The sequence below is a fragment of the Bubalus kerabau genome, chromosome 2, assembly GCF_029407905.1.
Source record: "Bubalus kerabau isolate K-KA32 ecotype Philippines breed swamp buffalo chromosome 2, PCC_UOA_SB_1v2, whole genome shotgun sequence".
Taxonomy (NCBI): Eukaryota; Metazoa; Chordata; class Mammalia; order Artiodactyla; family Bovidae; genus Bubalus; species Bubalus kerabau.
The window spans coordinates 173,101,797-173,124,700 of NC_073625.1; the positions used below are offsets into that span (position 1 = coordinate 173,101,797).

At 37.2% G+C, this 22,904-nt stretch overlaps 1 protein-coding gene and 1 long non-coding RNA gene across 20 annotated transcripts in view; both read left to right on the top strand.

Moving 5' to 3' along the window:
• TFDP2 (transcription factor Dp-2) overlaps window positions 1–22,904 on the top strand; it is a 195,080-nt gene that overhangs the window by 62,551 nt on the left and 109,625 nt on the right. For 13 of the 19 annotated variants that reach the window (XM_055569470.1, XM_055569469.1, XM_055569474.1 and 10 more), the window contains 2 exons: window positions 876–942; window positions 6,113–6,172. In XM_055569470.1, coding sequence (XP_055425445.1) covers window positions 876–942; window positions 6,113–6,172 — 127 coding nt within the window. The remainder of the gene's footprint in view (window positions 1–875; window positions 943–6,112; window positions 6,173–22,904) is intronic. The other 6 variants (XM_055569478.1, XM_055569484.1, XM_055569486.1 and 3 more) reach the window with 1 other exon arrangement.
• On the top strand, window positions 16,447–21,956 carry LOC129644102 (uncharacterized). Its single transcript, XR_008710739.1, has 2 exons — window positions 16,447–21,051; window positions 21,531–21,956. It is a non-coding gene; the product is annotated as an uncharacterized LOC129644102 (long non-coding RNA).

Genomic DNA, 22,904 nt, shown 5'->3' on the forward strand with positions numbered 1-22,904 from the left:
ACAGAAATTAATATACTTTTGAAGTTTGAACTTAAACATTTTAATAGTGTTTATCTAAGCTCTAAATACGAACAGCTCCTCTCCATCCATGAGACCCAGATTACACACACTGTTGATTTAGAATTGACCTTTATCTTTTTAGAGTATAATCTGTTGGTTACAAAGGCACAGATGTACATCTGCTTAAAAGTTTCCAAATTTGTTTGCTACTTCACTCTGCAGAAGTTGAGCAGTAAGAGCAGGTGTTTAAACGTAATAGAAATCCAGTAACCGTGAACTCTGGACTGTGAATGTGTGGTTTTGGTTGAGGTTTTTGCCGTTACCTTTGTATAATAACAAAAAGGTATAAACTGATGCTTTTGAAGTTATTGTAATACTTGGATTAAACAATTCCATTGTATTAAGCATGGAATGTATTTAAAGCTGTCTTTGCCTTCTTTGCTTTCTGTTTACAGTACAGCACCCACAAGAGTTTCGCCTTTCTTTTCTTTTTGTAGAAGAGCTTAAGGAGAGGCATGTTGGTGGGCAGGAGTGAGGGTAGAATTTTGGTATATGTTTTGGCAGCTTCACAACTGCTACATTACTTGCTTAAGAAAAAAAGCCATTAGTAAAATGTGTAGATCTCACTTCTGCTCATAAGTAACTCTGTTTCATTAACTTTTATCTTAATGTGGACAGTGCAATATTTTTCCCATTTCGAGCAGTATGGCAGCATTTTAACTCTGTTCTTATATCTGATATAATTAACTCATCTTTATGTGACTATGTATAATATTTGATATGGACCTCTGGTGGGAGGTTATTAATAATGGCTTATTAAGTGATCACATATTATTTACAATCTTATTTATAATTTTTTAAACTATTTTATTCAGGTTGGTTTGAATTCCACAAATGCAGAACTAAGAGGATTTATAGATCAGAACCTCAGTCCAACCAAAGGTAAGGACAGTTGACTAAAAATTTTCTGCATCAGGCTAGTTTTACTGCATTTGTTTCATAAAAAAACACAGCTACATGAAGAATTACTTTGTGTATAATAATAATTGTATAATATTACTGTGTTGTCATAGACCAAATAACTTTTATCCTTTAAAACTCAGTTACCTCTGAGAGATGGAACAGAAGTGGCGTGTGTGTGTGTGCAGTGATTTAACTTGTAAAGAATACAGTGGAATGAATGAATATATGTAATTCCTTTTTCTAATACATAGTTTACTGGAGGAATGTGTATATCTGAAATCTGACCCATCAGTACAAGAACTTGTGCAGGACACTGTCAGTATCTTAAACAGTATCTTTTAGTAAGGAGAAATAATATACTGAAATCTTTATGGTTGAAATGATACGATGTTTGGGATTGGCTTCAAAATAATCCACTGGGGAACAAAAGCAAAGTGGGTGGATATGAGTTGGTTAATTGTTTAAGCTGGGTGACAGCTGTATGAGGTTTCACTATTCTTTCTCTCTTCCTTTGCATATGTTTGAATTTTTTCCATTGTACATATGCAAAGGTGGAAACAAAGTGTCTGCTATTACAATGCAGATAGCTGGGAGAGAAACATCAGCTTTCTCAAAGGCTTATGTCTAGGGTAGGCTTAATATGTCTAAGGTGGACAGAAGGCTAAAGAAATCTATTTCAGTATAAAAATGTCCAGCTTAGTAGTTATAGTGGTCTCTAGAAGTATTCTAAGAATTTAGAGGTATTTAGCAAGCAGTGACGGAGAAGGCAATGGCACCCCACTCCAGTACTCTCGCCTGGAAAATCCCATGGACGGAGGACCCTGGTAGGCTGTAGTCCATGGGGTGGCTAGGAGTCGGACACGACTGAACGACTTCACTTTCACTTTTCACTTTCCTGCATTGGAGGAGGAAATGGCAACCCACTCCAGTGTTCTTGCCTGGAGAATCCCAGGGATGGCGGAGCCTGGTGGGCTGTCGTCTATGGTATCGCACAGAGTTGGACACGACTGAAGCGACTTAGCAGCAGCAGCAGCAGCAGCAAGCAGTGAAAGCGGTACTTGAAGCCTTGAATGCTTCTCATTTTTTCCTCAGTTTTCTAAATTGTGATAAGATACACAAGACATAAAAATACCTCTACCATTTTTAAGTGTATGATTTGGTGGTATTTAAATACATTCATATTATGCCACCATTATCACCATTCATATCTGTAACTCTTCATCTTGCAGAACTACAGTTCTGCAGCCATTAAACAACTACTCCCTATTTCTTCTCTAAGCCTCTGGCAAGAACCATCCTACTTCCTGTATCTATGATTTTCACTACTCTGCGTATCTTGTATACGAAGAGTTACACCGTATTTGTGTTTTTGTGACTGGCATACTTTGCTTAGTGTCCTCTAGGGATTTCCTTCCTTTTTAAGGCTGAGTACTATTCCTCTATAACTATGTACCACATTTTGCTTCTCTGCTCACCTATCGATGGACATGTTGGTTGCCTCTATATTTTAGCTATTGTGAATGATGCTGCTATAAACATGAGAGTAGAAATATCCTTTTGAGACCCTGCATTCGGGTCTTTTGGATATATTCATAGAAGCAAAGTTACTGGGTCATATATTAATTCTATTATTTTTAATTTTTTTGAGGAATTGGCATTTCAATTTTCACAGAAGCTATGCCATTTTACATTCCCATCAACAGTTGTACAAGGGTTCCAGTTTCTTCACATCCTTGCAAACATGTATTTTTTTATCCGAGTCAACCGTATGTAAAGTGATATGTAAAGTGTATGTAAGTGACATCTCATTATGGTTTTGGTTTGCATTTCCCTAATGACTAGTAATATTGAGCATTTTTTCATGTGCTTATTTGCTATTCATGTATCTTTGTAGGAATCTCTATTCAAGAAGACACTTGGCCGTCTTTTAACTGGATTATTTGTGTTTTGTTGTTGAGTTCTAGGGATTTTTTATACATTCTGGGTATTAATTCCTTATGGGAGAAATGATTTGCAGATATTTTCTCCCATTCATTAGGTTATCTTTTTGCTTTCTTGACAGTATCCTTTGATGTGCAAAAGTTGTTTGATTTGATGAAGTCCAATTAATCTTTTTTTTTGTTCCTGTTGCTGCCTCTGCTTTTTGTCATTTCCGTTAAATTATTGCCAAATCAGTGTCATGAAGATTTTCCCCAGTGTTTTCTTCTATGAATTTTATAATTTCGCTCTTTTAAGTTTAGGTCTTTGATCCATTTTGAGTTAATTTTTGTATATGATATAACTCAGAGTCAAACTGATATCCAGTTTTCCCAATAGCATTTGTTGAAAAGACTATCGTTGGACCATTGAATGATCTTATTAACAACCTTGTGAAAAATCAACTGGCTGTATATCTGAGGATTTATTTCTGGGCTTTTTATTCTATTCCATTGGTCTGTCTATATGTCAGTACCATAATGTTATAATTACTATAGTTTTGAAGTAAGTTCAAATTCGAAAAGTGTGAGTCCTCCTCTGAGATTGTTTTGGCTATGTAGGCTCTCTTGGAATTCCGCATGAATTTGAAGTTTACATTTTCCATTTCTGTGAAAAAGGCTGTTAGGTTTTTTTATAGAAATTGCATTGAATCTCTGGATCACTTTGGTTTTATTGACATCTTAATAGTGTTGTATCTTCTTATTTATGAGCATATTAAGTAATTATTAAAAAATTTTTTTTAATTGGAGGCTAATTGCTTTACAGTGTTATGTTGGTTTCTGACATAGAACAAAATGAATCAGCCATAAGTATACATATGGCCCCTCCCTCTTGAACTGCCCTCCAACCCACCACCCTATCCCACCCCTCTAGCTTGTCACAGAGCACCACATTGAGCTCCCTGTGTTATACAGAAACTTCCCGCTAGCTAACTGTTTTGCATATGGTAATGTGTATGTTTCACTGCTATTCATCCCACTCTCTCCTTCCTCTGTTGTTTCCACAAGTCTGTTCTTTATGTCTGTTTTTCTTTTCCTGCGAGTAAATGGGTTTATCGGTATTATTTTTCTGGATTCCATATATATATATATATATATACGTTAATATACCATATTTGTTTTTCTCTTTCTGAGTTTCACTCTATTTAATAAGCTCTACTTTCATCTGCCTCACTGGAACTGACTCAGATTTGTTCCTTCTAATAGCTGAGTAATATTCCACTGTGTGTGTGTGTGTGTGTACATACAACTTTACTTTTTTATCCATGTATCTGTCAGTGGGTATCTAGGTTGCTTCCATGTCCTAACTATTTTAAACAGCGTTGAAATGAACATTGGAGTACATATGTCCTTTTGAATTATGATTTTCTCAGGGTATGTGCCTAGTAGTGGGATAATTTTACCATTTCTTTTTGAAGTAATGAAAATGTTCTGGAGATAGTGGTTGTAGTTATACAACCTTGTGTATATACTGGAAATCACTGAATTGTACACTTTAAAAGATAAATTTTAGTGTATTTGAATTATGCTGTGGTTAAAAACAAAAAAAAATTTTATTCAGCTTAATCTCTACTTCCGGCTCTGCTTTATTCTCCCCATCTTTATCAGACTTCTTGGAAGAAGCTGTATACACTTATAGTCCCATTCCCAGCTTTTATTCACTTTTCTGTCTGATGTCATCTGGTTTTTGACTCCATTAATTCCTCGAAACTGCCCTTGGTTTTGTCTTTTTGTTGTTGTTGTTATCAGCTTTTGACACAGTTAATGTGTCCCCTCTTGTTAAAAATAGCCTTATATATATATATATATATATAAAATTTTGACTTATTTGTTTATTTGGCTGTGCTGGGTATTAGTTGGGGCATGTAGGATCTTTTTCAGTGGTGGCATGTGGGATCCTTAGTTGCACTATGTGGGGCCTAGTTCACTGACCAGGGACTGAACCCAGGCCCCCTGTATTGGGAGCACAGAGTCTTAGCCACTGGGGAAGCCCCTAAAAAATAACCTTTTAATTTTACAACAGTTTAAGATTTATAGAAAAATTACAAAAATAGTGTATAGAGTTCTCATTAACCCATCACTCAGTTTCCCTACTGTTAATATCGTGCATTAATCTAGTACAGATTTTACAGTTAATGAGCCAGTATTGATACATTATAACGAACGGAAGTCTAGCTATAGGTTTTTGAGAGAAAGACCGCAGAGATAAAGGTCTGTTTTCATTACAACATAAGCAAGGGTATCAACATGACTTGCCATTATTGGTGTGACCCTTGATCACTTACTCGGCTGACACAGGGTTTGTCATGTTTCTCTGCTGTACAGTCACTCTTCTCCTCCCGCTTTCTGTATACCGTAGTCTTTGAGAGAAGTCACTATGTGGAGTCACACTTGAGGAGTGGAGAGTTTGCTCCACCTCTTGACTTCTTTGAGTTGTGAGTATCTACATAATTTATTTGGATTTCTTCCATCCTAGATTTGTCTTTTCTCCCTTATTCATTTGTTTGTTTGTTTATACCAATATGGACTTACAGGTATTTAGTTTATACTCCAGGTCCTAGTCCAGTACTCTTGGATTGGCCAAAAATTCATTCAGGTTTTTCCATAACATCTTATAGAAAAATCTGAATGAATTTTTTGGCCAACCAGATATTTTTGTTTGTTGGGTTTTTGCTCAGATTATTAAAACTGTGGCCATTGGAAGTATTCAGTTGCTTTTCTGTGTCCCTTTGACATATTTCCTGCCCATTCCTCAAATCAACCATTTCCTCAAAGAGTCCCGACTGCTTTTCATAGAGAATGTTGTTAGAACATCAGGATCTTGGTGCTGAGTGAGTGAGTGTTCCTGGGATGGTGTCTTTCTTTTTGAATCGCTGTTTTTCTTTGTGTTTGTGATACCGTACTTTTTAAGTCTTTATAGGAAGCAGTACAGTGTTGCAGCTAAGAACAAGGGCTCTGGGGTCGAGGGTGTAATCCTGGTTGCATTTCTTATTTTTGTTTGTTGTTTTCAGTTGCTCAGTCATGTCTGACTCTTGAGGCTCCCTGGACTGTAGCCCGCCAGGCTCCTCTGTCCATGGGATTTCCCAGGCAGGAATACTGGAGTCGGTGGTTAGTTCTTTAACCAGGGCATCTTTTTGACCCAAGGATCAAACCTATGTCTTCTGCATTGGCAGGTAGATTCTTAACCACTGAGCTATATGGGAAGCCCTTGGATTTCTTATACCCAACAAAAGGTAAACCTGAGCAAAATGATCTCTCTAACCCAAAATGTCTGTAAGGATGCGGGTCATGATGGTAAGTTGCTCACAGCATCTGTAGGGATTAGATGAGGTAGTGTGCATGCATCACTTAGTACAGCACCTAACATACAGCAAGCATTCGTTCTGTGCTCACCCCTTTCCATCTTTCTTTTTGGCCATTCCCTTCAGTCTGCTCTCCTAGCTCTTCTGTTTGTCTTCTAAATGTTAGTGTTCCGTGGGGTTTTTGTCTTGGGTTTTTTGTTTTCCTCACCTTGTACATTTTCCCTAGGCAATTTTATCTATTTTCACTGCTTTGGTTTTCATTTACTTTGTATATGGTTGATTCTCAAATCTGTACCTCTGGCCCAGACCTTTGTCTTGAGATTTTGTATATTCAGCTGCTTGTTGGACACCTTCAGTTGAACAACTTATACACATCTCAGACTCTGTCTGTAATTAAAGTGATTATTTCACCTTCTCAAAATCCATTTTCCCCTTTTCTTTATTTTATTGGACAGTAATACCTTCTACCCTTTGCCCAAATCAGAAGAATCATCTTTGCCTCCTTTTTTTTCCTCTCTCTTTGGCATCAGATCCCTTGTAAGATTTGTTGATTCTACCTAAATATGTCAGTTCTTCCCACCCATTTTCTTTATTCTGTTGCTATTATCTTAGTTCAGACTACCATAAGCCATTTCCTGGATTATTGTAGCTATTTTATTTACTTCAAGATTCTATGTTTCTTTTCTGTTTCATTCATTGTATTATAGTTACATATTTTTTTCTCAAACACAAATCTGAACAAGTCTTCCAAAGTTAAATACATTTTTGTTCCTTTTTGCCCTCAAGATAATGCTCCGACTCCAGTTTAAAAGGTCCTTCACATTGCGGTTCTTGCTTTCCTTCTCAGCCTTAGCTCAGACGTTGATGCCTCTTGTCACACTGAACTGCCTTCTGACTGTCGCTGTCTCGCTTCTCTGCCACCCCTTCTCCTTTCATCCCTTCTCCCGCCATCCCTGTCTCTTTGGTCTTGCTGAATCCTCTTCTCCGTACATATAATATTATTCCTCTCTGACACCATCCTACACTTCCCTCTTGATAGATACACATTTCATCTGGCTTGTTTCTTTTGTGTTTTTTTCAGTATTTACTTATTTTTGACTGCACTGCGCCCTTGTTGCTGCAAGTGGGATTTTCTCTATTTATGGCGAGTGGGGGCCACTCTTGGTTGTGGTGTGCAGGCTTCTCATGGTGGTGGCTTCTCCTGTTGCAACTCATGGGCTCTTAGAGCTTGTGGGCTCAGTAGCTGTGGTGCACAGGCTTAGTTGCTCCTTGGCATCTGGGATCTTCCCAAACCAGGGATTGAACCTTTGTCCCTGCATTGGCAGGTGGATTCTCAGCCACTGGACCACCAGGGACATCCCCATCTGGCTAATTTCTGTTCACTCCTAGCATCTACATTTAAATCTTATTTCCACTTGGCCCATAAAACTCTAATACTCTCTGCTCACCCCTGTTGCAGTATTTATCACACTAAATGTTAATTACTGATTTATTTATTGGTCCCCACCTAATTCCATGAAGTCAGAGAGTTTTTATTAGTCATTGTTGTTCCTCTAGGATAGATATTTCAAAGTAGCCATCCCAAATTGGAACTTTGTTTATGTCTTTCCTTTGACCTGTAGTCCCTTTGGCCACTGGGCAAATTCCTATTTACTGTTGAAACTCTATCTGATTGTGAATTCCTCTGTACCTCCTTGTCACTGCCGCCTTTGTGTTAACCTTTGGACCCTGCACATATTTTATTCTTGTCCTTATCACATAATATTGTATTTCTTTATATGATTCTCCGTTTCTTTTAATAGACTGAGCTCTTTAAGCTCAGAGTTCATATTTTTGTCTTTAGAGTCTAGCTTAGCATCTAGTACAATTATACATACCCAGTAAATTTTTAAAATTATTTTTTACTGAAATACAATTAACTTACAATACTGTGTTAGTTTCTGGTATACATCCAAGTGATTCAGTTATAAATATGTTATTTTTAAGAAACCTTCAGTGTTTTTTGAAGCAAAGCATTAAGGTATTCAATGAGGAAGGTTTCTGAGCTTTTTGTCTTAGGGCATCTGTCTCAGAGTTGGAGGTCTAAAGGTTACTTAATTAGTTAAGAACAAGCCTGAAGATCATTGTATTCTGTCACAACCATGCAAATAGCAGATGATTTAAAAGCAGTTGTTATTTTTTAAAATGAGAGAAAAAGATACTGTAACTCAGGGCTTTATTATCTGTAATGTTGAAAGCCCAGTGGCACCTTTGTGGAGATCAGGGATTCCTCCCTTATCTGGGAGGCACATGCTGTTTCTTGGGCTGTAAGAGGTGGTTCTAGCAAGGGAAAGAGGCCATATTTGCCCATAAGCTATATGCCGTCCTCCGGCGGCAGCTGCCGGATCAGCAGCTGCTGTGGGCTGACGCGCGATAGATGAGACCTGCCCCATATCCTCCTCTTCTTCCTTGATGTCCTTGGCAGAGCAGTGCCACCTTGCCACCTCCTTCTTTTGCTTAGACATCAAATTTAAAATATGCATGTCTCTTACTGACGGCCAGTTCCACACCATCCAAGAGATTGCAGTAGCTTCCATCTATTGCAATGTCAGCCTATTAAAAGGAACGCAGCAGTTCAAAGGAGGGGATCAATTCAGGTTAGTCGCTCAGTTGTGTCCAATTCTTTGTGATCCATGGGGTCACGTGCAGCATGCCAGGCTTCCCTGTCCATCACCAATTCCTGGAGTTTACTCAAACTCACGTCCATTGAGTTGGTGATGCCATCCAACCATCTCATCTTCTGTCGTCCCCTTCTCCTCCCGCCTTCTATCTTTCTCAGCATCAGGATCTTTTCCACTGAGTCAGTTCTTTGCATCAGGTGGCCAAATTATTGGAGTTTCAGCTTCAGCATCAGTCCTTCAATGAATATTCAGGACTGATTTCCATTAGGATGGACTGGTTTGATCTCCTTGCAGTGCACGGGACTCTCAAGAGTACCAACACTACAGATCAAAAGCATCAATTCTTTGGTGCTTGGCAGAGCACCAATTCTTTGGTGCAGTTTTCTTTATAGTCCGACTCTCACATCCATACATGTCTACTGGAAAAACCATAACTTTGACTAGAAGGACCTTTGTCAGCAAAGTAATGTCTCTCCTTTTTAATATGCTATCTAGGTTAGTCATAACTTTTCTTCCAGAGAGCAAGTGTCTTTGAATTTCATGGCTGCAGTCACCATCTGCAGTGATTTTGGAGCCCAGAAAAATAAAATTGGTCACTATTTCCATTGTTCCCTCATCTATTTTCCATGAAGTGATGGGACCAGAAGCCATGATTTTAGTTTTCTGAGTGTTGAGTTTTAAGTGAACTTTTTCACTCTCCTCTTTCACTTTTATCAACAGGCTCTTTAGTTCTTCTTTTCTTTCTGCCATAAGGGTGGTGTCATCTGCATATCTGAGGTTATTGATATTTCTCCCAGCAATCTTGATTCTAGCCTGTGCTTCATCCAGTCCAGCATTTCTCATAATGTACTCTGCATATAAGTTAAATAAGCAGGGTGACAATAAACAGCCTTGACATGCTCCTTTCCTGATTTGGAACCAGTCTGTTCCATGTCCAGTTCTAACTGTTGCTTCTTGACCTGCATATGGATTTCTCAGGAGGCAGGTCAGGTGGTCTGGTATTCCCATCTCTTTCAGAATTTTCCACAGTTTGTTGTGATCCACATAGTCAAAGGCTTTGGCGTAGTCAATAAAGCAGAAGTAGCTGGTTTTCTGGAACTCTTTCTTTTTCTGTGATCCAGCAGTTGTTGGCAATTTGATCTCTGGTTCCTCTGCCAGCTTGAACATCTGGAAGTTCACGGTTCACGTACTGTTGAAGCCTGGCTTGGAGGATTTTGAGCATTCCTTTGCTAGTGTGTGAGGTGAGTGCACTTGTGCAGTAGTTTGAGCATTCTTTGGCACTGCCTTTCTTTGGGATTGGAATGAAAACTGACCTTTTCCAGTCCTGTGGCCACTGCTGAGTTTTCCAAATTTGCTGGCATATTGAGTGCAGCACTTTCACAGCATCATCTTTCAGGATTTGGAATAGCTCAACTGGAATTCTATCACCTCCACTAGCTTTGTTCATAGTGAAGCTTCCTAAGGCCCACTTGACTTCTCACTCCAGGATGTCTGGCTCTAGGTGAGTGATCACACCATCGTGATTATCTGGGTCGTGAAGATCTTTTTTGTACAGTTCTTCTGTGTATTCTTGCCACCTCTTCTTAATATCTTCTGATTCTGTGAAGTCCATACCATTTCTGTCCTTTATCGAGCCCATCTTTGCATGAAGTGTTCCCTTGGTATCTTTGATTTTCTTGAAGAGATTTCTAGTCTATCACAGGATAATCAGAATCCTTCCATGGAGGCAGATAGCACCCCACTGTTGCCCGGAAAATCCCATGGATGGAGGAGCCTGGTAGGCTGCAGTCCATGGGGTCGCTAAGAGTCAGACACGATTGAGCGACTTCACTTTCACTTTCCACTTTCATGCATTGGAGAAGGAAATGGCAACCCACTCCAGTGTTCTTGCCTGGAGAATCCCATGGACTGAGAAGCCTGGTAGGCTGCAGTCCATGGGCTCGCACAGAGTCAGACATGACTGAAGCAACTTAGCAGCAGCAGCAGCATGGAGGCAGAACTAGCGGAAAAGGTAAGAGAAAGCAAGAAAGGGGAATGGAGACTTAAGAGGGTATAGTCACAGCACAGAGAAAGTTGTTTTGGACCTAAAAATATATTCAAAATCCTTACATCTAAGGAAGATTGAAAATAAAATATGGCAAAAATGTACTGTAAACAGAACAATATCAATAGCAAATGAATATACTAATAGCATCAAGCTGTTAAAAGGACGAAGAGAATTATGCATTGTGACAAAAGGAACAGGAATCCAATTTTCAGGAAATGAGCAAATCTTGTGAATAAACTGTTCACAGAAGAATATTAAGGGTTCTTAATACATGAAAAGGCACTATACCTAATTCATAAACCATACATAATTTAAAATTACACTGATTTTACCATTTTTCACTCTATGAGATTGGAGAGTATTAAGAAATTTGATAGAACACTGTTGTCAAGGGTGTAGGATCATATGCTATCTTATACTGCTGGTGAGAGCATAACCTTTATGAGAAGCAGTTTCATGCTATTTATTAATCTTACGTTCACATTTCCTTTGAGCAACCCGTCTCTTTTTAGGAATGCATTCTACTGATATGCTTGTAAATTTAGGAAATAACACTTAATCTTTGCAGTATTGTGTGTATAGCAAAATACGGCAGCACTGTAAATCCTTCAGTAAAGTGAAGTTGCGTTGCTCAGTCGTGTCTGATTCTTTGCGACCCATGGACTGTAGCCCACCAGGTTCCTCCGTCCATGGGATTCTCCAGGCAAGAATACTGGAGTGGGTTGCCATTTCCTTCTCCAGGGCATCTTCCTGATCCAGGGATCAAACCCAGGTCTCCCGCATTGCAGGCAGGAGACCTTTAACCTCTGAGCCACCAGGGAAGCCCAGTAAGATCTAGTTAAATAAATTATGTTCAATACATATAATGGAATATTACACAGATGTAAAATTGGGAGTGAGAAAGCTATGTATGAATATACAATGTCTGCAGAGAAACATTACTGAAATGTACAGAGCAATGTGCTGAATAACCATTTGTTTAAGAAGAAGCGATAGACAAACATGTATGATATAAAGGTAGACACAAATAATATATGAAGAGACTTGACATTCCACTATAAATCCCCAGTAATCAAAGCAGTGTGGTATCAACAAAAATAAGAAAATCGGTCAATGGAATGGAACAAAGAGCCCAGAAAAAGATTTACACAAATACATTCAGCTCAACTTTGACAAAGGAGCAAAGACAGTTAAAGGGAGAAGGGAGAGTCTTTTCAACAAATGAGGTTGGAACAACTAGATATTCACATGACTAAAAAAAAAAAAAAAGAATTCAGACACAGACTTTGCACCTATCACAAAATCAGCTCAAAATGATCATAGACCTAAATGTACACCTTAAAACCCCTAGAAGAAAAACAAAAGAAAATCTAACTGATCTTCAGTGTGGTAATGACTTTTTAGATACAACACAAAAAAGCATGATCCATGAAAGAAGAAATTGGGCTTTAATGTTGGATTTCATTAAGATTAAAACTTCTCTGTGAAAGATAACATTTCTCTAACTACCAGATAAGGAATGTCAAGTCTCTGTCTATCGTTATATTATACATGTTTTGGGTGGTATCAGTCCTCCAAGCTTTCTTTAATATTGTGTTGACTATTCTGGGTCTTTTGCCTTTCCATGTAAACTTTAGGATCAGTTTGTTGATATCCACAAAGTAACTTACTGGGTTTTTAATTGAGATTGCATTGAGTCTGTAACTCAGGTTGGGAATAACTGACACCTTAATGATATTGATTCTTCTATTCATGAACATGGACTTATCTTTCCATTAGTTAGATCTCTGATTTCTTTCATCACAATTTGATAGTTTTCCACATACAGATCTTATACATAAGTAGTGGATATATCCTTAAATATTTCATTTTTGGTGCTAATGTAAATGGCTTTGTATTTTTAGTTTTAAATACCAATTATACATTGCTGGTATATAAGAAAGTAGTTGACTTTTATACATTAGCCTCGAATCTTTTAACCTTGCTATAGTCATGCATTACGTTCAGTTTTTTAAATGGTATTTTAAATTTCAATTTCCAGTTTTTCTCTGCTAGTATGTAGACACTGTTGGTTTTTATACTTTTTTGTTACTTGCTGCCTTGTGAAACTTAATTTTTGTAACCCTTACAGATTCTTTAGGACTTTCCACACATACTGTCATGTGATCTGTAAATAAAATTAGTTTAACTTTTCCTTTCCAATTTTTATTTCTTTTTCTTTGTTAATGTCACTGATTAGGACTTCTAGTTCAAGGTTGAGCAGAAATGCTGAGAACAGAAATTCTTGCCTTGTTACTGCTCTTAGGAGGAAATTATGAAGTCTGTCTTTTTTTTTTTTTTTTTTTTAAGTCTTTTATTATGTTAGCGGGGCTTCCCAGGTGGCTGAGTGGTAAAGAATCCACCTGCCAGTGCAGGAGATGTGGATTCCATTGCTGGGTTGGGAAGGTCCACCGGAGAAGGAAATGGCAACCTATACCAGTGTTCTTGCCAGGGAAGTCCCATGGGCAGAGGAGCCTGGCTGGCTATAGTCCGCAGGGTCACAAAAAGAGTCAGACACGACTTAAGGACTAAACAACAAAACATGATGTTAGCTGTAGAGTTTTTATAGCTGCCCTGCATCTGGTTGAGTAGATTTCCCTTCTAAGTTTTTTGAGTGGTTTGATAATGAGTGGTTGTTGGATTTTGTGAAACGTCTTTTTCTGCACCTATTGTAGTGATTATATGGTGGGAAATTTTTAGCCTTGAATTTGGTGAATTACCTTGACTTTTACATGTCACAAGAACTTTGAATTCTCTACAGAAACACCACCTAATTTTGAGGGAAGCTTATGAATTATCTATTTGGAGAATATTAGAGCCTGTTTTGTACTATTTTTAATCCCGCATAATCTAGAGATGATTCTGGAGTGTAGCAGCAGGGAACCAATTGAGGTTAGAGTACATACATTTATAGAGAACCAGTTATTCAAGTTTTATGACATTTTTTGAAAAGATTTTCACAGCCTGGGAACAGAAATAAAAGAAAGCAAACTTGTGGGCAAGGCAGTAAGAACAGAAGGAATTCGGAGTTTTCCCAAAAGTGTTGTTGGAATGGCTTCTTGTAGGGACCATATGAATGCGTATCTGCCAAGAAGGGAACGTGAGAACTTCATTTTCTTGATGAGCAAAACTTGAAAAGGAACTGGAAAGGTGAAAGGGTCAGAAACTGGTGTTACAGATTATTTCAGTGCTCAAAATGTTAAAGGTAGAGTAGCTTGTATATTTTGGAATTATATGGTTAATTAAAGGTGCTGCTAACATTTGCCACTATTCTTTTTTTTTTTTTTTTATAATTTCACAAGTACTCATATCTAGTAAGCTTTTGTTTTATTTTGTATTACTTTACACAGTAGGTATAAGCAACATTTGGTTGCTATTTCTATAAAAATTCTTTGGCAGGCTTCTAAATCTGAGGTCACATTAGGGTAAGTTTGGCTTCTTTTGCTGTGTGGGGTTTAGTGAGAGATTATATTTTAATAAACACAGTGAATGGTTCTGGCTTTGCCTTTTAAATCTGAGTTTGGTTTCAGGATGTTTAAAAATATCTTACTGGTCTGATAATAGACAACTAACCCATTCTGCAAGTAGTTTTATTGACCTGTTCAGTTTAGCAGCTTGCTTTTTCCCGTAGGACCAGTGCCATCTGATCTTTTTCTCTCTTGTATTTTTCCTGTTTATCTACAAGTTTTATTTAAAGAATTGTGGTTAGTATAGGTGACTCAGACAGTGAAGAACCTGCCTGCCGTGCAGTAAACCTGGGTTTGATCCCTGGGTTGGGAAGATCCCTTGGAGAAGGAAATGGCAACCCACTCCAGTATTCTTTCCTGGAGAGTCCCATGGACAGAGGAGCCTGGGATTGTCCAGACAGTCCATGGGTTCCCAAAGAATTTTACACAGCTGAGTGACTAACACTTTCCCTTTAATTTACCATACTACATAATTAAATGCTAAAATAAGAATCTTTTAGAAACAAAGTTTGAGTTCCTGATTTAAAACAGAAAATAAAGGAAAAAGTAAAATGTTTAAAATAGGCTGTGTTTGCTCCATCTTTTATCTTCCTGTTAGCTGCTTTCACAATGAATATTGTGGTTAGGTAGAATTACATAACTTTGTTCTGTGTTTTGATTGCATGTTGCAGATTTATAAATAATTTTGATAACAGTATATTGCACCTGAGACCCAATAAAATGGCTTTTCCCCCCATTTTAAATATAAATTTGTGCTCTCTATTCCGATAGTTAATGTAGGTTGCTTTATTTTAGAGCATGACATGATGATCTTATTTTTTACATTTTGAAATACCCAGTTACTGTTTCTTAGGAAAGGATAATAAACTGACATCATTCTTTTTGGGGGAAAGAATATCTGCAGTCTTGTTTCTGAAGTATTTCAAAATCTGTCTTCAGTGAATCAGCTTGTAACTCAGTTGGCAGAGTAGAATACTGTTGATGTTAAAAGGTCTTTCTTTTTGTGATTGCTTATTTGCTTAGTTGTTGGAAAATGGAGTTGATCTAAGTGCCTGTTTTTATTTCCTATTCCCATATGGCCCATTGTCTTCTAGAGGAAAACTGCTCCAGGGTTAGCCCTGTTGCTTATTACTGGTAACAGTTATTGGTACTGGTTAATTTCAAACCTACTGCACTAAGGGAAGAAGATGATTTTGCTTGCCACTTGGAATTTAGTTCTAAAATCAACCTCTTAAATGCTTTCTTTCTCTAAATTTCCCCATTTAACTTGTTTATGACCAACATAAAATTTGCATGAGTTGCCAAATCCAAGGCAAAATATCAAAAAGGATGCTGTAAAGCTGTTTAGCAGCTTAGTTGCCAACACAGTGTTTTTAAAGTTAAAACTAGCAATTTAAATCGCAAATGTTATTTAGGAAAGGTTAAATTGCCTTTTTTGACATTTACCCTGGCTTCTCCTCATTTTTATAAACTACATAGTAAATAAAAGTGGTAGCTAAAATACTCTTTTTTTAAAGCTATATGTGTCTTTAAGGAAACACTAAATAGAAAAGCTATTAATAAAAATTGCTAAACATTTACTCATTGTATTTCTTTAGGATTTTTTTTTTTAATTCATCCTAATGGAAACACATTGTATTTTGCTTCATGTTGCTAAGTAAGTTTGGTATATTTTAGAAGGCACAGGTTTTAGAACCGTTGAAGCACAGCTTCAAATTTCAGCTTTGCTATTTACTAGGCCTACAATTGATAACACAGAAAATATACTACAACTCTTTGATTTTCACACTTGTGCTTTTGTGATCATAATGCCTACCTCAGAGGGATTATGTTTCCTCATTTGACTCCAACATGTAAAGCTTTATGCATAATACTTAGCATGTATTGGGTACTCAATCAAATATTAATTCTCTTCTCCTTTACTTCCTTCATTGTTCCTTTGATGTTTGAACCTTTCTTTATCAGATATGTTGAAAATATCCGCCAGTTGCTAGTTAAATTATTGAAAAAGACCAGCCTGAATAAATTACAAGCTATATTTTGAAGGAAAAGGAAATTGCTACTAGGCTTTACTGGTAATACAAATTGCTTCTTTAATTTTCTGCTTGTGAAACTAATTAAATCCAATTTTTTGCATATCTCAGAGTAAGCTGGGAACTCTCTCATCATCCCTTTCTCTGGCGACATTCTTCGGTGAGTCCGTTTGGGACCCATTAACGTATGACAAGTAGCATGACCGACACGGTAGACACGCAGATCACAAACGTAGTGGAAGTGGAACAGAAGATGGAAACACCTAACATGAAGGCCCTCAGTCTCCCAGCGGAGCAAAATAGCAGTTAGAATAATAGTTTCAAAAAAGTTGTCTTTTTTCCGTTCCCTGATTATTAGTGATGATGTTTTCTTAGAATGCCTGGAGGTTTGGAGTACTGTAGTCCAGTCGTCATTACATTTTAGCAAGCAGCAGAATCACCTGGAGGGCATCTTATAAAGATGACCTCCAGAGTTTCTGATTCAGTAGGTCTGGGGTTGGGGCTGAGAATTCATATTTCTAACAGGTTCCTAGGTGAAGTTGCTACCCCTGTGCTGTAGGGGTATGGAGAAGAAGTCCCCCACTTGTTAAGCAAGAGACTGATTTTTCTGCCTGAGATTTTTCACTGAATTCAGAAAACCTTTTTTTTTTTTCTCTCAGTACTTTCTATGTGTCTAGTACTGAGATATCCTCAAGCCTCATGTGTCTTACACTTTCAGACCATGAATTTTTGCTTAACTAAGGGACTCCACTAAGGAGCAGTTCTAAAAGAAAAGACTAATGAAGAAAGGGGGATAGGCTATCCATTTTATTTCCCCCCACCCCCCACACCATTTTGTTGCTTATTCAAACCTCTGTCTTCATGTTATAGCAATAGTTTATCTTTTGCTGATTTTAATGCAAAAACATTGGCTCTTGTAATTCTGTCTCTAAGTATCTCTCCTAAGTATCCAGCCTGGCATGCTGCAGTCCCTGGGGTCCTGAAGAGTCAGACAGGACTGAGCAACTCAACAAAGTATCTGTCCTAAGGAAGTAAATTTTGACTAACAATTAATATAGACAAAGATAGAGATATTTATCATAGCATTATTTATAAATAACAAAAAGAAGCTCACACACAGAAGTGTATTACTACTAGGTGATTTTTAAAGTAAGTTATGTATGTTTGCATAAGATAGCTAATTTTGTAGTCAGATTTTGCCTATGAAGCAAAACATTTTAAAGATAGAAAATCCTTAATACACATAATTATTTTATGTAGGGATGTTTTGATATAATTTAACCTCTCACATTTAAGTAAAATTGCATGTATTATGTGTTCTTAACTATATGACTGAAGCTCCAATACTTGGCTACCTGATGCAGAGCCGACTTACTGGAAAAAAACCTGATGCTGGGAAAGATTAAGGGCAAGAGGAGAATGGAGTAGCAGAAGATGAGATGGTTAGATAACATCACAGACTTCAATGGACATGAGTTTGAGCAAACTCCGGGAGATACTGAAGGGAAGCCTGGTGTGATGTAGTCCATGGGGTCACAAAGAGTCAGACACTACTTAGTGACTAAGCAACAACAAACTATATGACATTTATAGAAAAAAATGAGGAAATATATCAAATTACAAGTATCTTTTAAAAGTGGGATAATGATTGCTTGGTTCTATATATTCTTTTCTGCATTTAGTAATACATCCATAATAGGTATTTACTTTTCTAATGAAGATATTCATGTTATATATGTACATATGTATATATATATTTCACGTTTTAGTTGAAATATGTAGAGAAAAGTACAAATATAGGTGTACAGCCCAGTGAAATTTCTTTAGCATTTATTTCTTTGGCTGCCTTGGGTCTTAGTTGTGACATGAGGGATCTTCAGTCGCTGTGCGTGGATTCTCTAGTTGTGGCGTGTGGGTTCTCTAGTAGTTGTGGCGTGTGGGTTCAGAAGTGTACAGGCTCAGTTGTTGCACTGTGCAGGCTTAGTTGCTCTGTGGCACGTGGAATCTTAGTTCCCAGACCAAGAATCGAACCCACGTTCCCCGCATTGCAAGGTGGATTTTTAACCCCTGGACCACCAGGGAAGTCCCAGCTCAGTGAAATTTCACAAACCAGCGCTTGAAACTAGAAGCAAAATGCCAGCACCCTTGAAGCATGCTTTATGCTCACTTTGAAGGCTAAGTGCTATCTTGACTTCTGACAGGATAAGCTATTTTTGTCTGTTTCATGCTTTACATATGAAATCATAAGACATTTATTCTTTCTGACTTGGTTTTCTTTCTCAGCATGTTTGTGTGTTCGTACTGTATGTAGTTGTTATTGATACTTTCTCATTGCTATATAATATTTCATTATGTAACCAAACCATTATTTACTTATTTATTCTAATGCAGTTGGGCATTTGGGGTAGTTTTCAGTTTGGGATATTAGTAACGTCACAGACTTTCTAGTTCATGTCCTTTGCTGGTTTGTTGCAGGGCATATTCCTAGGACTGGAATTGTTTGGTTGATGTAGACAGACACTCAGCTTTAGTAGATACTTCTAGAATGACTTTTTCAAAGTGATAATACCAGTTTATACTTCCACCAGTGGTATATGAAGATTCCTTGTAGCTCATATCCTTGCCAATACTTGATATTTCTTATCTTTTTCCTTATACTCAGTCCGGTGGATGTGTAGTGATAATATACTGTGGTTTCAATTTGCATTTCCCTGATGACTAATGAAGTGATGAATCTTTTCCTTATTTTTGGCTGTAAATTATGGTGAAACAATGTTGTAGTATGCAATTCTGTATCAGATACATTTTAGCTTTATTCCAGAGAACAGGTATACAACAAATATTTTAGTAGTATTTATACATTAAAAGGTCCGTCTAGTCAAGGCTATGGTTTTTCCAGTGGTCATGTATGGATGTGAGAGTTGGACTGTGAAGAAAGCTGAGTGCCGAAGAATTGATGCTTTTGAACTGTGGTGTTGGAGAAGACTCTTGAGAGTCCCTTGGATGGCAAGGAGATCCAACCAGTCCATTCTGAAGGAGATCAGCCCTGGGATTTCTTTGGAAGGAATGATGCTAAAGCTGAAACTCCAGTACTTTGGCCACCTCATGCGAAGAGTTGACTCATTGGAAAAGACTCTGATGCTGGGGGGGATTGGGGGCAGGAAGAGAAGGGGACGACAGAGGATGAGATGGCCGGATGGCATCACTGACTCTATGGATGTGAGTCTGAGTGAACTCCGAGAGTTGGTGTTGGACAGGGAGGCCTGGCGTGCTGCGATTCATGGGGTCGCAAAGAGTCGGACACGACTGAGCAACTGAACTGAACTGACTGATACATTAAAAGATACAGCCCAAACAACTCATCAAAAAATGAGAAGACCTAAGGAGACATTTCTCCAAAGAAGATTTATAGATGGCCAGCAGGCATGTGAAAAAATGCTCAACATTGCATATTATTAGAGAAATGCAAATCAGAACCATAATGACGTATCACCTCACACTGGTTAGAATGGCTATCATCAAAAAGCCTATAAATAATAATGCTGGAGATTGTGGGGAAAAAAGGGAACCCTTCTACACTGTTGGTATGAATATACGTTGGTGTAGCCACTATTAAAAATAGGATGGAGTTTCCTTTAAAAACTAAAAATAGAGCTACCACATGATCCCACGATCCTATTCCTGGGTGTACATCTGGAAAAAATGAAAACTCTATAGTTTGAAAAGATACATGCACCCCAGTGTTCACAAAAGCGCTGTTTACAATAGCCAAGACATGGAAACAACCCAAGTGCCCATCAACAGATAACTAGCTTAAGAAGATGTGGTGTGTGTATATGTATATATACATACATATATTTGGGGAATTATACCCTATATCTTATAATAACATAATGGAATATTATCTTGAATGGGTGTGTGTATGTCTTTTGGCAAAGACAGATGAGTAAGTTAATAAGTTGGTGATTTAACCTGGAACATTGCTAGATTCAAAATAATATTTTTAAAGCACTACACAAATTTTTGTATTACTTTTAGAGCTGTGATAACTTTGAAATGTTCTTATCATCTTGATTTTGTTTGATCCACTAATACTTTTATTCCTAATTCTTCAATTCATTCCCTTTTTCCTATTTGCTGTGTCTTTAGAACAAGGTGGAAAGCACAAAATAATCAAAAAATGTACAAAAAATCCAGTTTATATATATATAATGTGTAAATTATATACATATATATGTATAATCTTTTTAGCCTCATTGGTACTTTAAAATTATATTGTAATGGCAGGCTTTTGAGACAGAATAGGGCTTGTATCCAGTGCAGTTTTAGGAAGTGACTCATAGGGACTTAATATCTATTGAATGGATGAAACAAAGACAAAATTCCATTGTCAAATTTTTTCTTTTCAGGTTTTGTTGGGCTTTCCACTTGTCTCTTCCCCTCCAATTTTGGATCTTTAGTTTAAAAGTGGTATTTGGGATGAGTAAGAGAAAATTGTTATTAGTAGAATTTTTTAAAGTGGAACTTTCTCTCCAGATAACTCCGTTGACAAATCAGGAGAAAGGTAAAATTGTGAAATCACAGAAGATATTATGCATTTTAGTGGGTTTTTTTTTTTTTTTTTGTAGTTCTAATTTTGGGAGAATCTACTCAAATTCCCATGAAAATAAAAAATAAACTTAATGTTATTGTAATGTTAATTAATATGTATCAGTGAAATAAATTTTACAATGTATATTGACTGCTTTTGAACAAAGAGAACTAAGGAAAACTAATGCTTTAAGAGGAGGAAATAAAAGAAAGTCTAAATATGAGGAAAGAAAGCTGGAGACTGAGAGATCAGAAACAATGAAACTGTGACCAGCATCTGTTATCCTAGACGATAATGAAGAGTTTTGTGTTGAATGTTTTTTCCCTCCACTCTCTAATACTTTGGATCACAGAATTTCACAGTGTTTTGTATTAGAAAAAACAGCTAATCCTCTCGAAATTGTTGATTATTTGCTGCCAGTTTTTAAAGCTTTCCTTGGTTTTTGGTTCCAGATTGTTACTCCTCACAGTGAACCAACCCAGTTGTTGAGAAGCATTGGATATAGTCATTGGAAAATCGTAACCATATGTGTTAAGAGTGGCTCCAAGGAAAATGCATAAGGCTTAGGCCTGAAACTTCAGTTCTTTGTTTAATGTGTGTTTCAATTTTATATAATTGATCAGATGAAACATATAAAACTGCTACTTAATTCTGTATAAAAGTTTCTAAATAGCTGTTGCTTTATTCTGTAATATCAGATACTTAAATTCAAAGATATTCTAGATTTGATTTGTTTTGATTGCTGTATTCTGTCATGGATTGGTATCCCAAGGTAATTTTTAAATGAATTGGATACTTAAAAAATAGACTTCTTATACCTGAAACTAATATAATATTGTAAAACAACTGACTTCAATAAAATAAATTTGAAAAGCCTACTTAATATTAATTTACCTAGAAGTTTCTAGAAAACATGGGTTAAATGAGACATTATTTAGATGAGTGAATTGTACTAGCCTGCAGAGGTAAACTTCTCCCCCTACCCCGCCCAAAATTACTTGTTTTTAATTGAAGGAAAATTGCTTTGCAGTACTGCATTGGTCTCTGCCGTACATCAGCATGAACCAGCCATATGTATACACGTGTCCCCTTCCTCTTTAACCTCCCTTTCACCTCCCACTCCCTCCCACCCCTCCAGGTTGTTACAGAGCCCCAGTTTGAGTTCCCTGAGTCATATGGCAAATTCCCATTGGCTATTTATTTACACATGGTAGAGGTAAGGTTTTTAAGGCAAAGTCCTTATCTTACTTTCTTTGCAGTTTGAATTTGGGATCTTGTTAAGATAATTGTGACTGTTTTGCAAACCATAAAGAAAAAGGTAACATCTGATGTATGTGGAACACAGACTTTAAAGGATTTCAACATTAACTCACACTAAGTTCACTTGAACTGGCCTGGGGAATAATGTGTTGTAGTAGCATCTGAACTCTGAGATGCTTTGGATAGAAAACCTTATTATAAAAGCTAAGGGGATTGAGTCTGGGGCTGTGGTTAAAAAAAAAAAAAAAACTTCTAACATCTCTCTGCAGCCTTGTTTAGTTCTACAGTTATTACTCACTCTCTTGCAACTCATCCTGTATTTTTAGAAAAGGGAGGAAATATTTTTTTCTTCATATTAGATTCAGTCACTTAAACTTAATCTATTGGAATAAAATCATTTATGAAAAAAATCATAAAATTCACAACACTCAAATTACTTCAGCAAAGTACTCTTTGAAATTCTTGATTTAGTTGATTAACCACAGTTCTCAGCTCTTCAGTTGCATGTTATCTTTAAGTTTCAGAAATTCCTTTTTGGGTGGAGGAGTCAAAACAACTCACCCAGG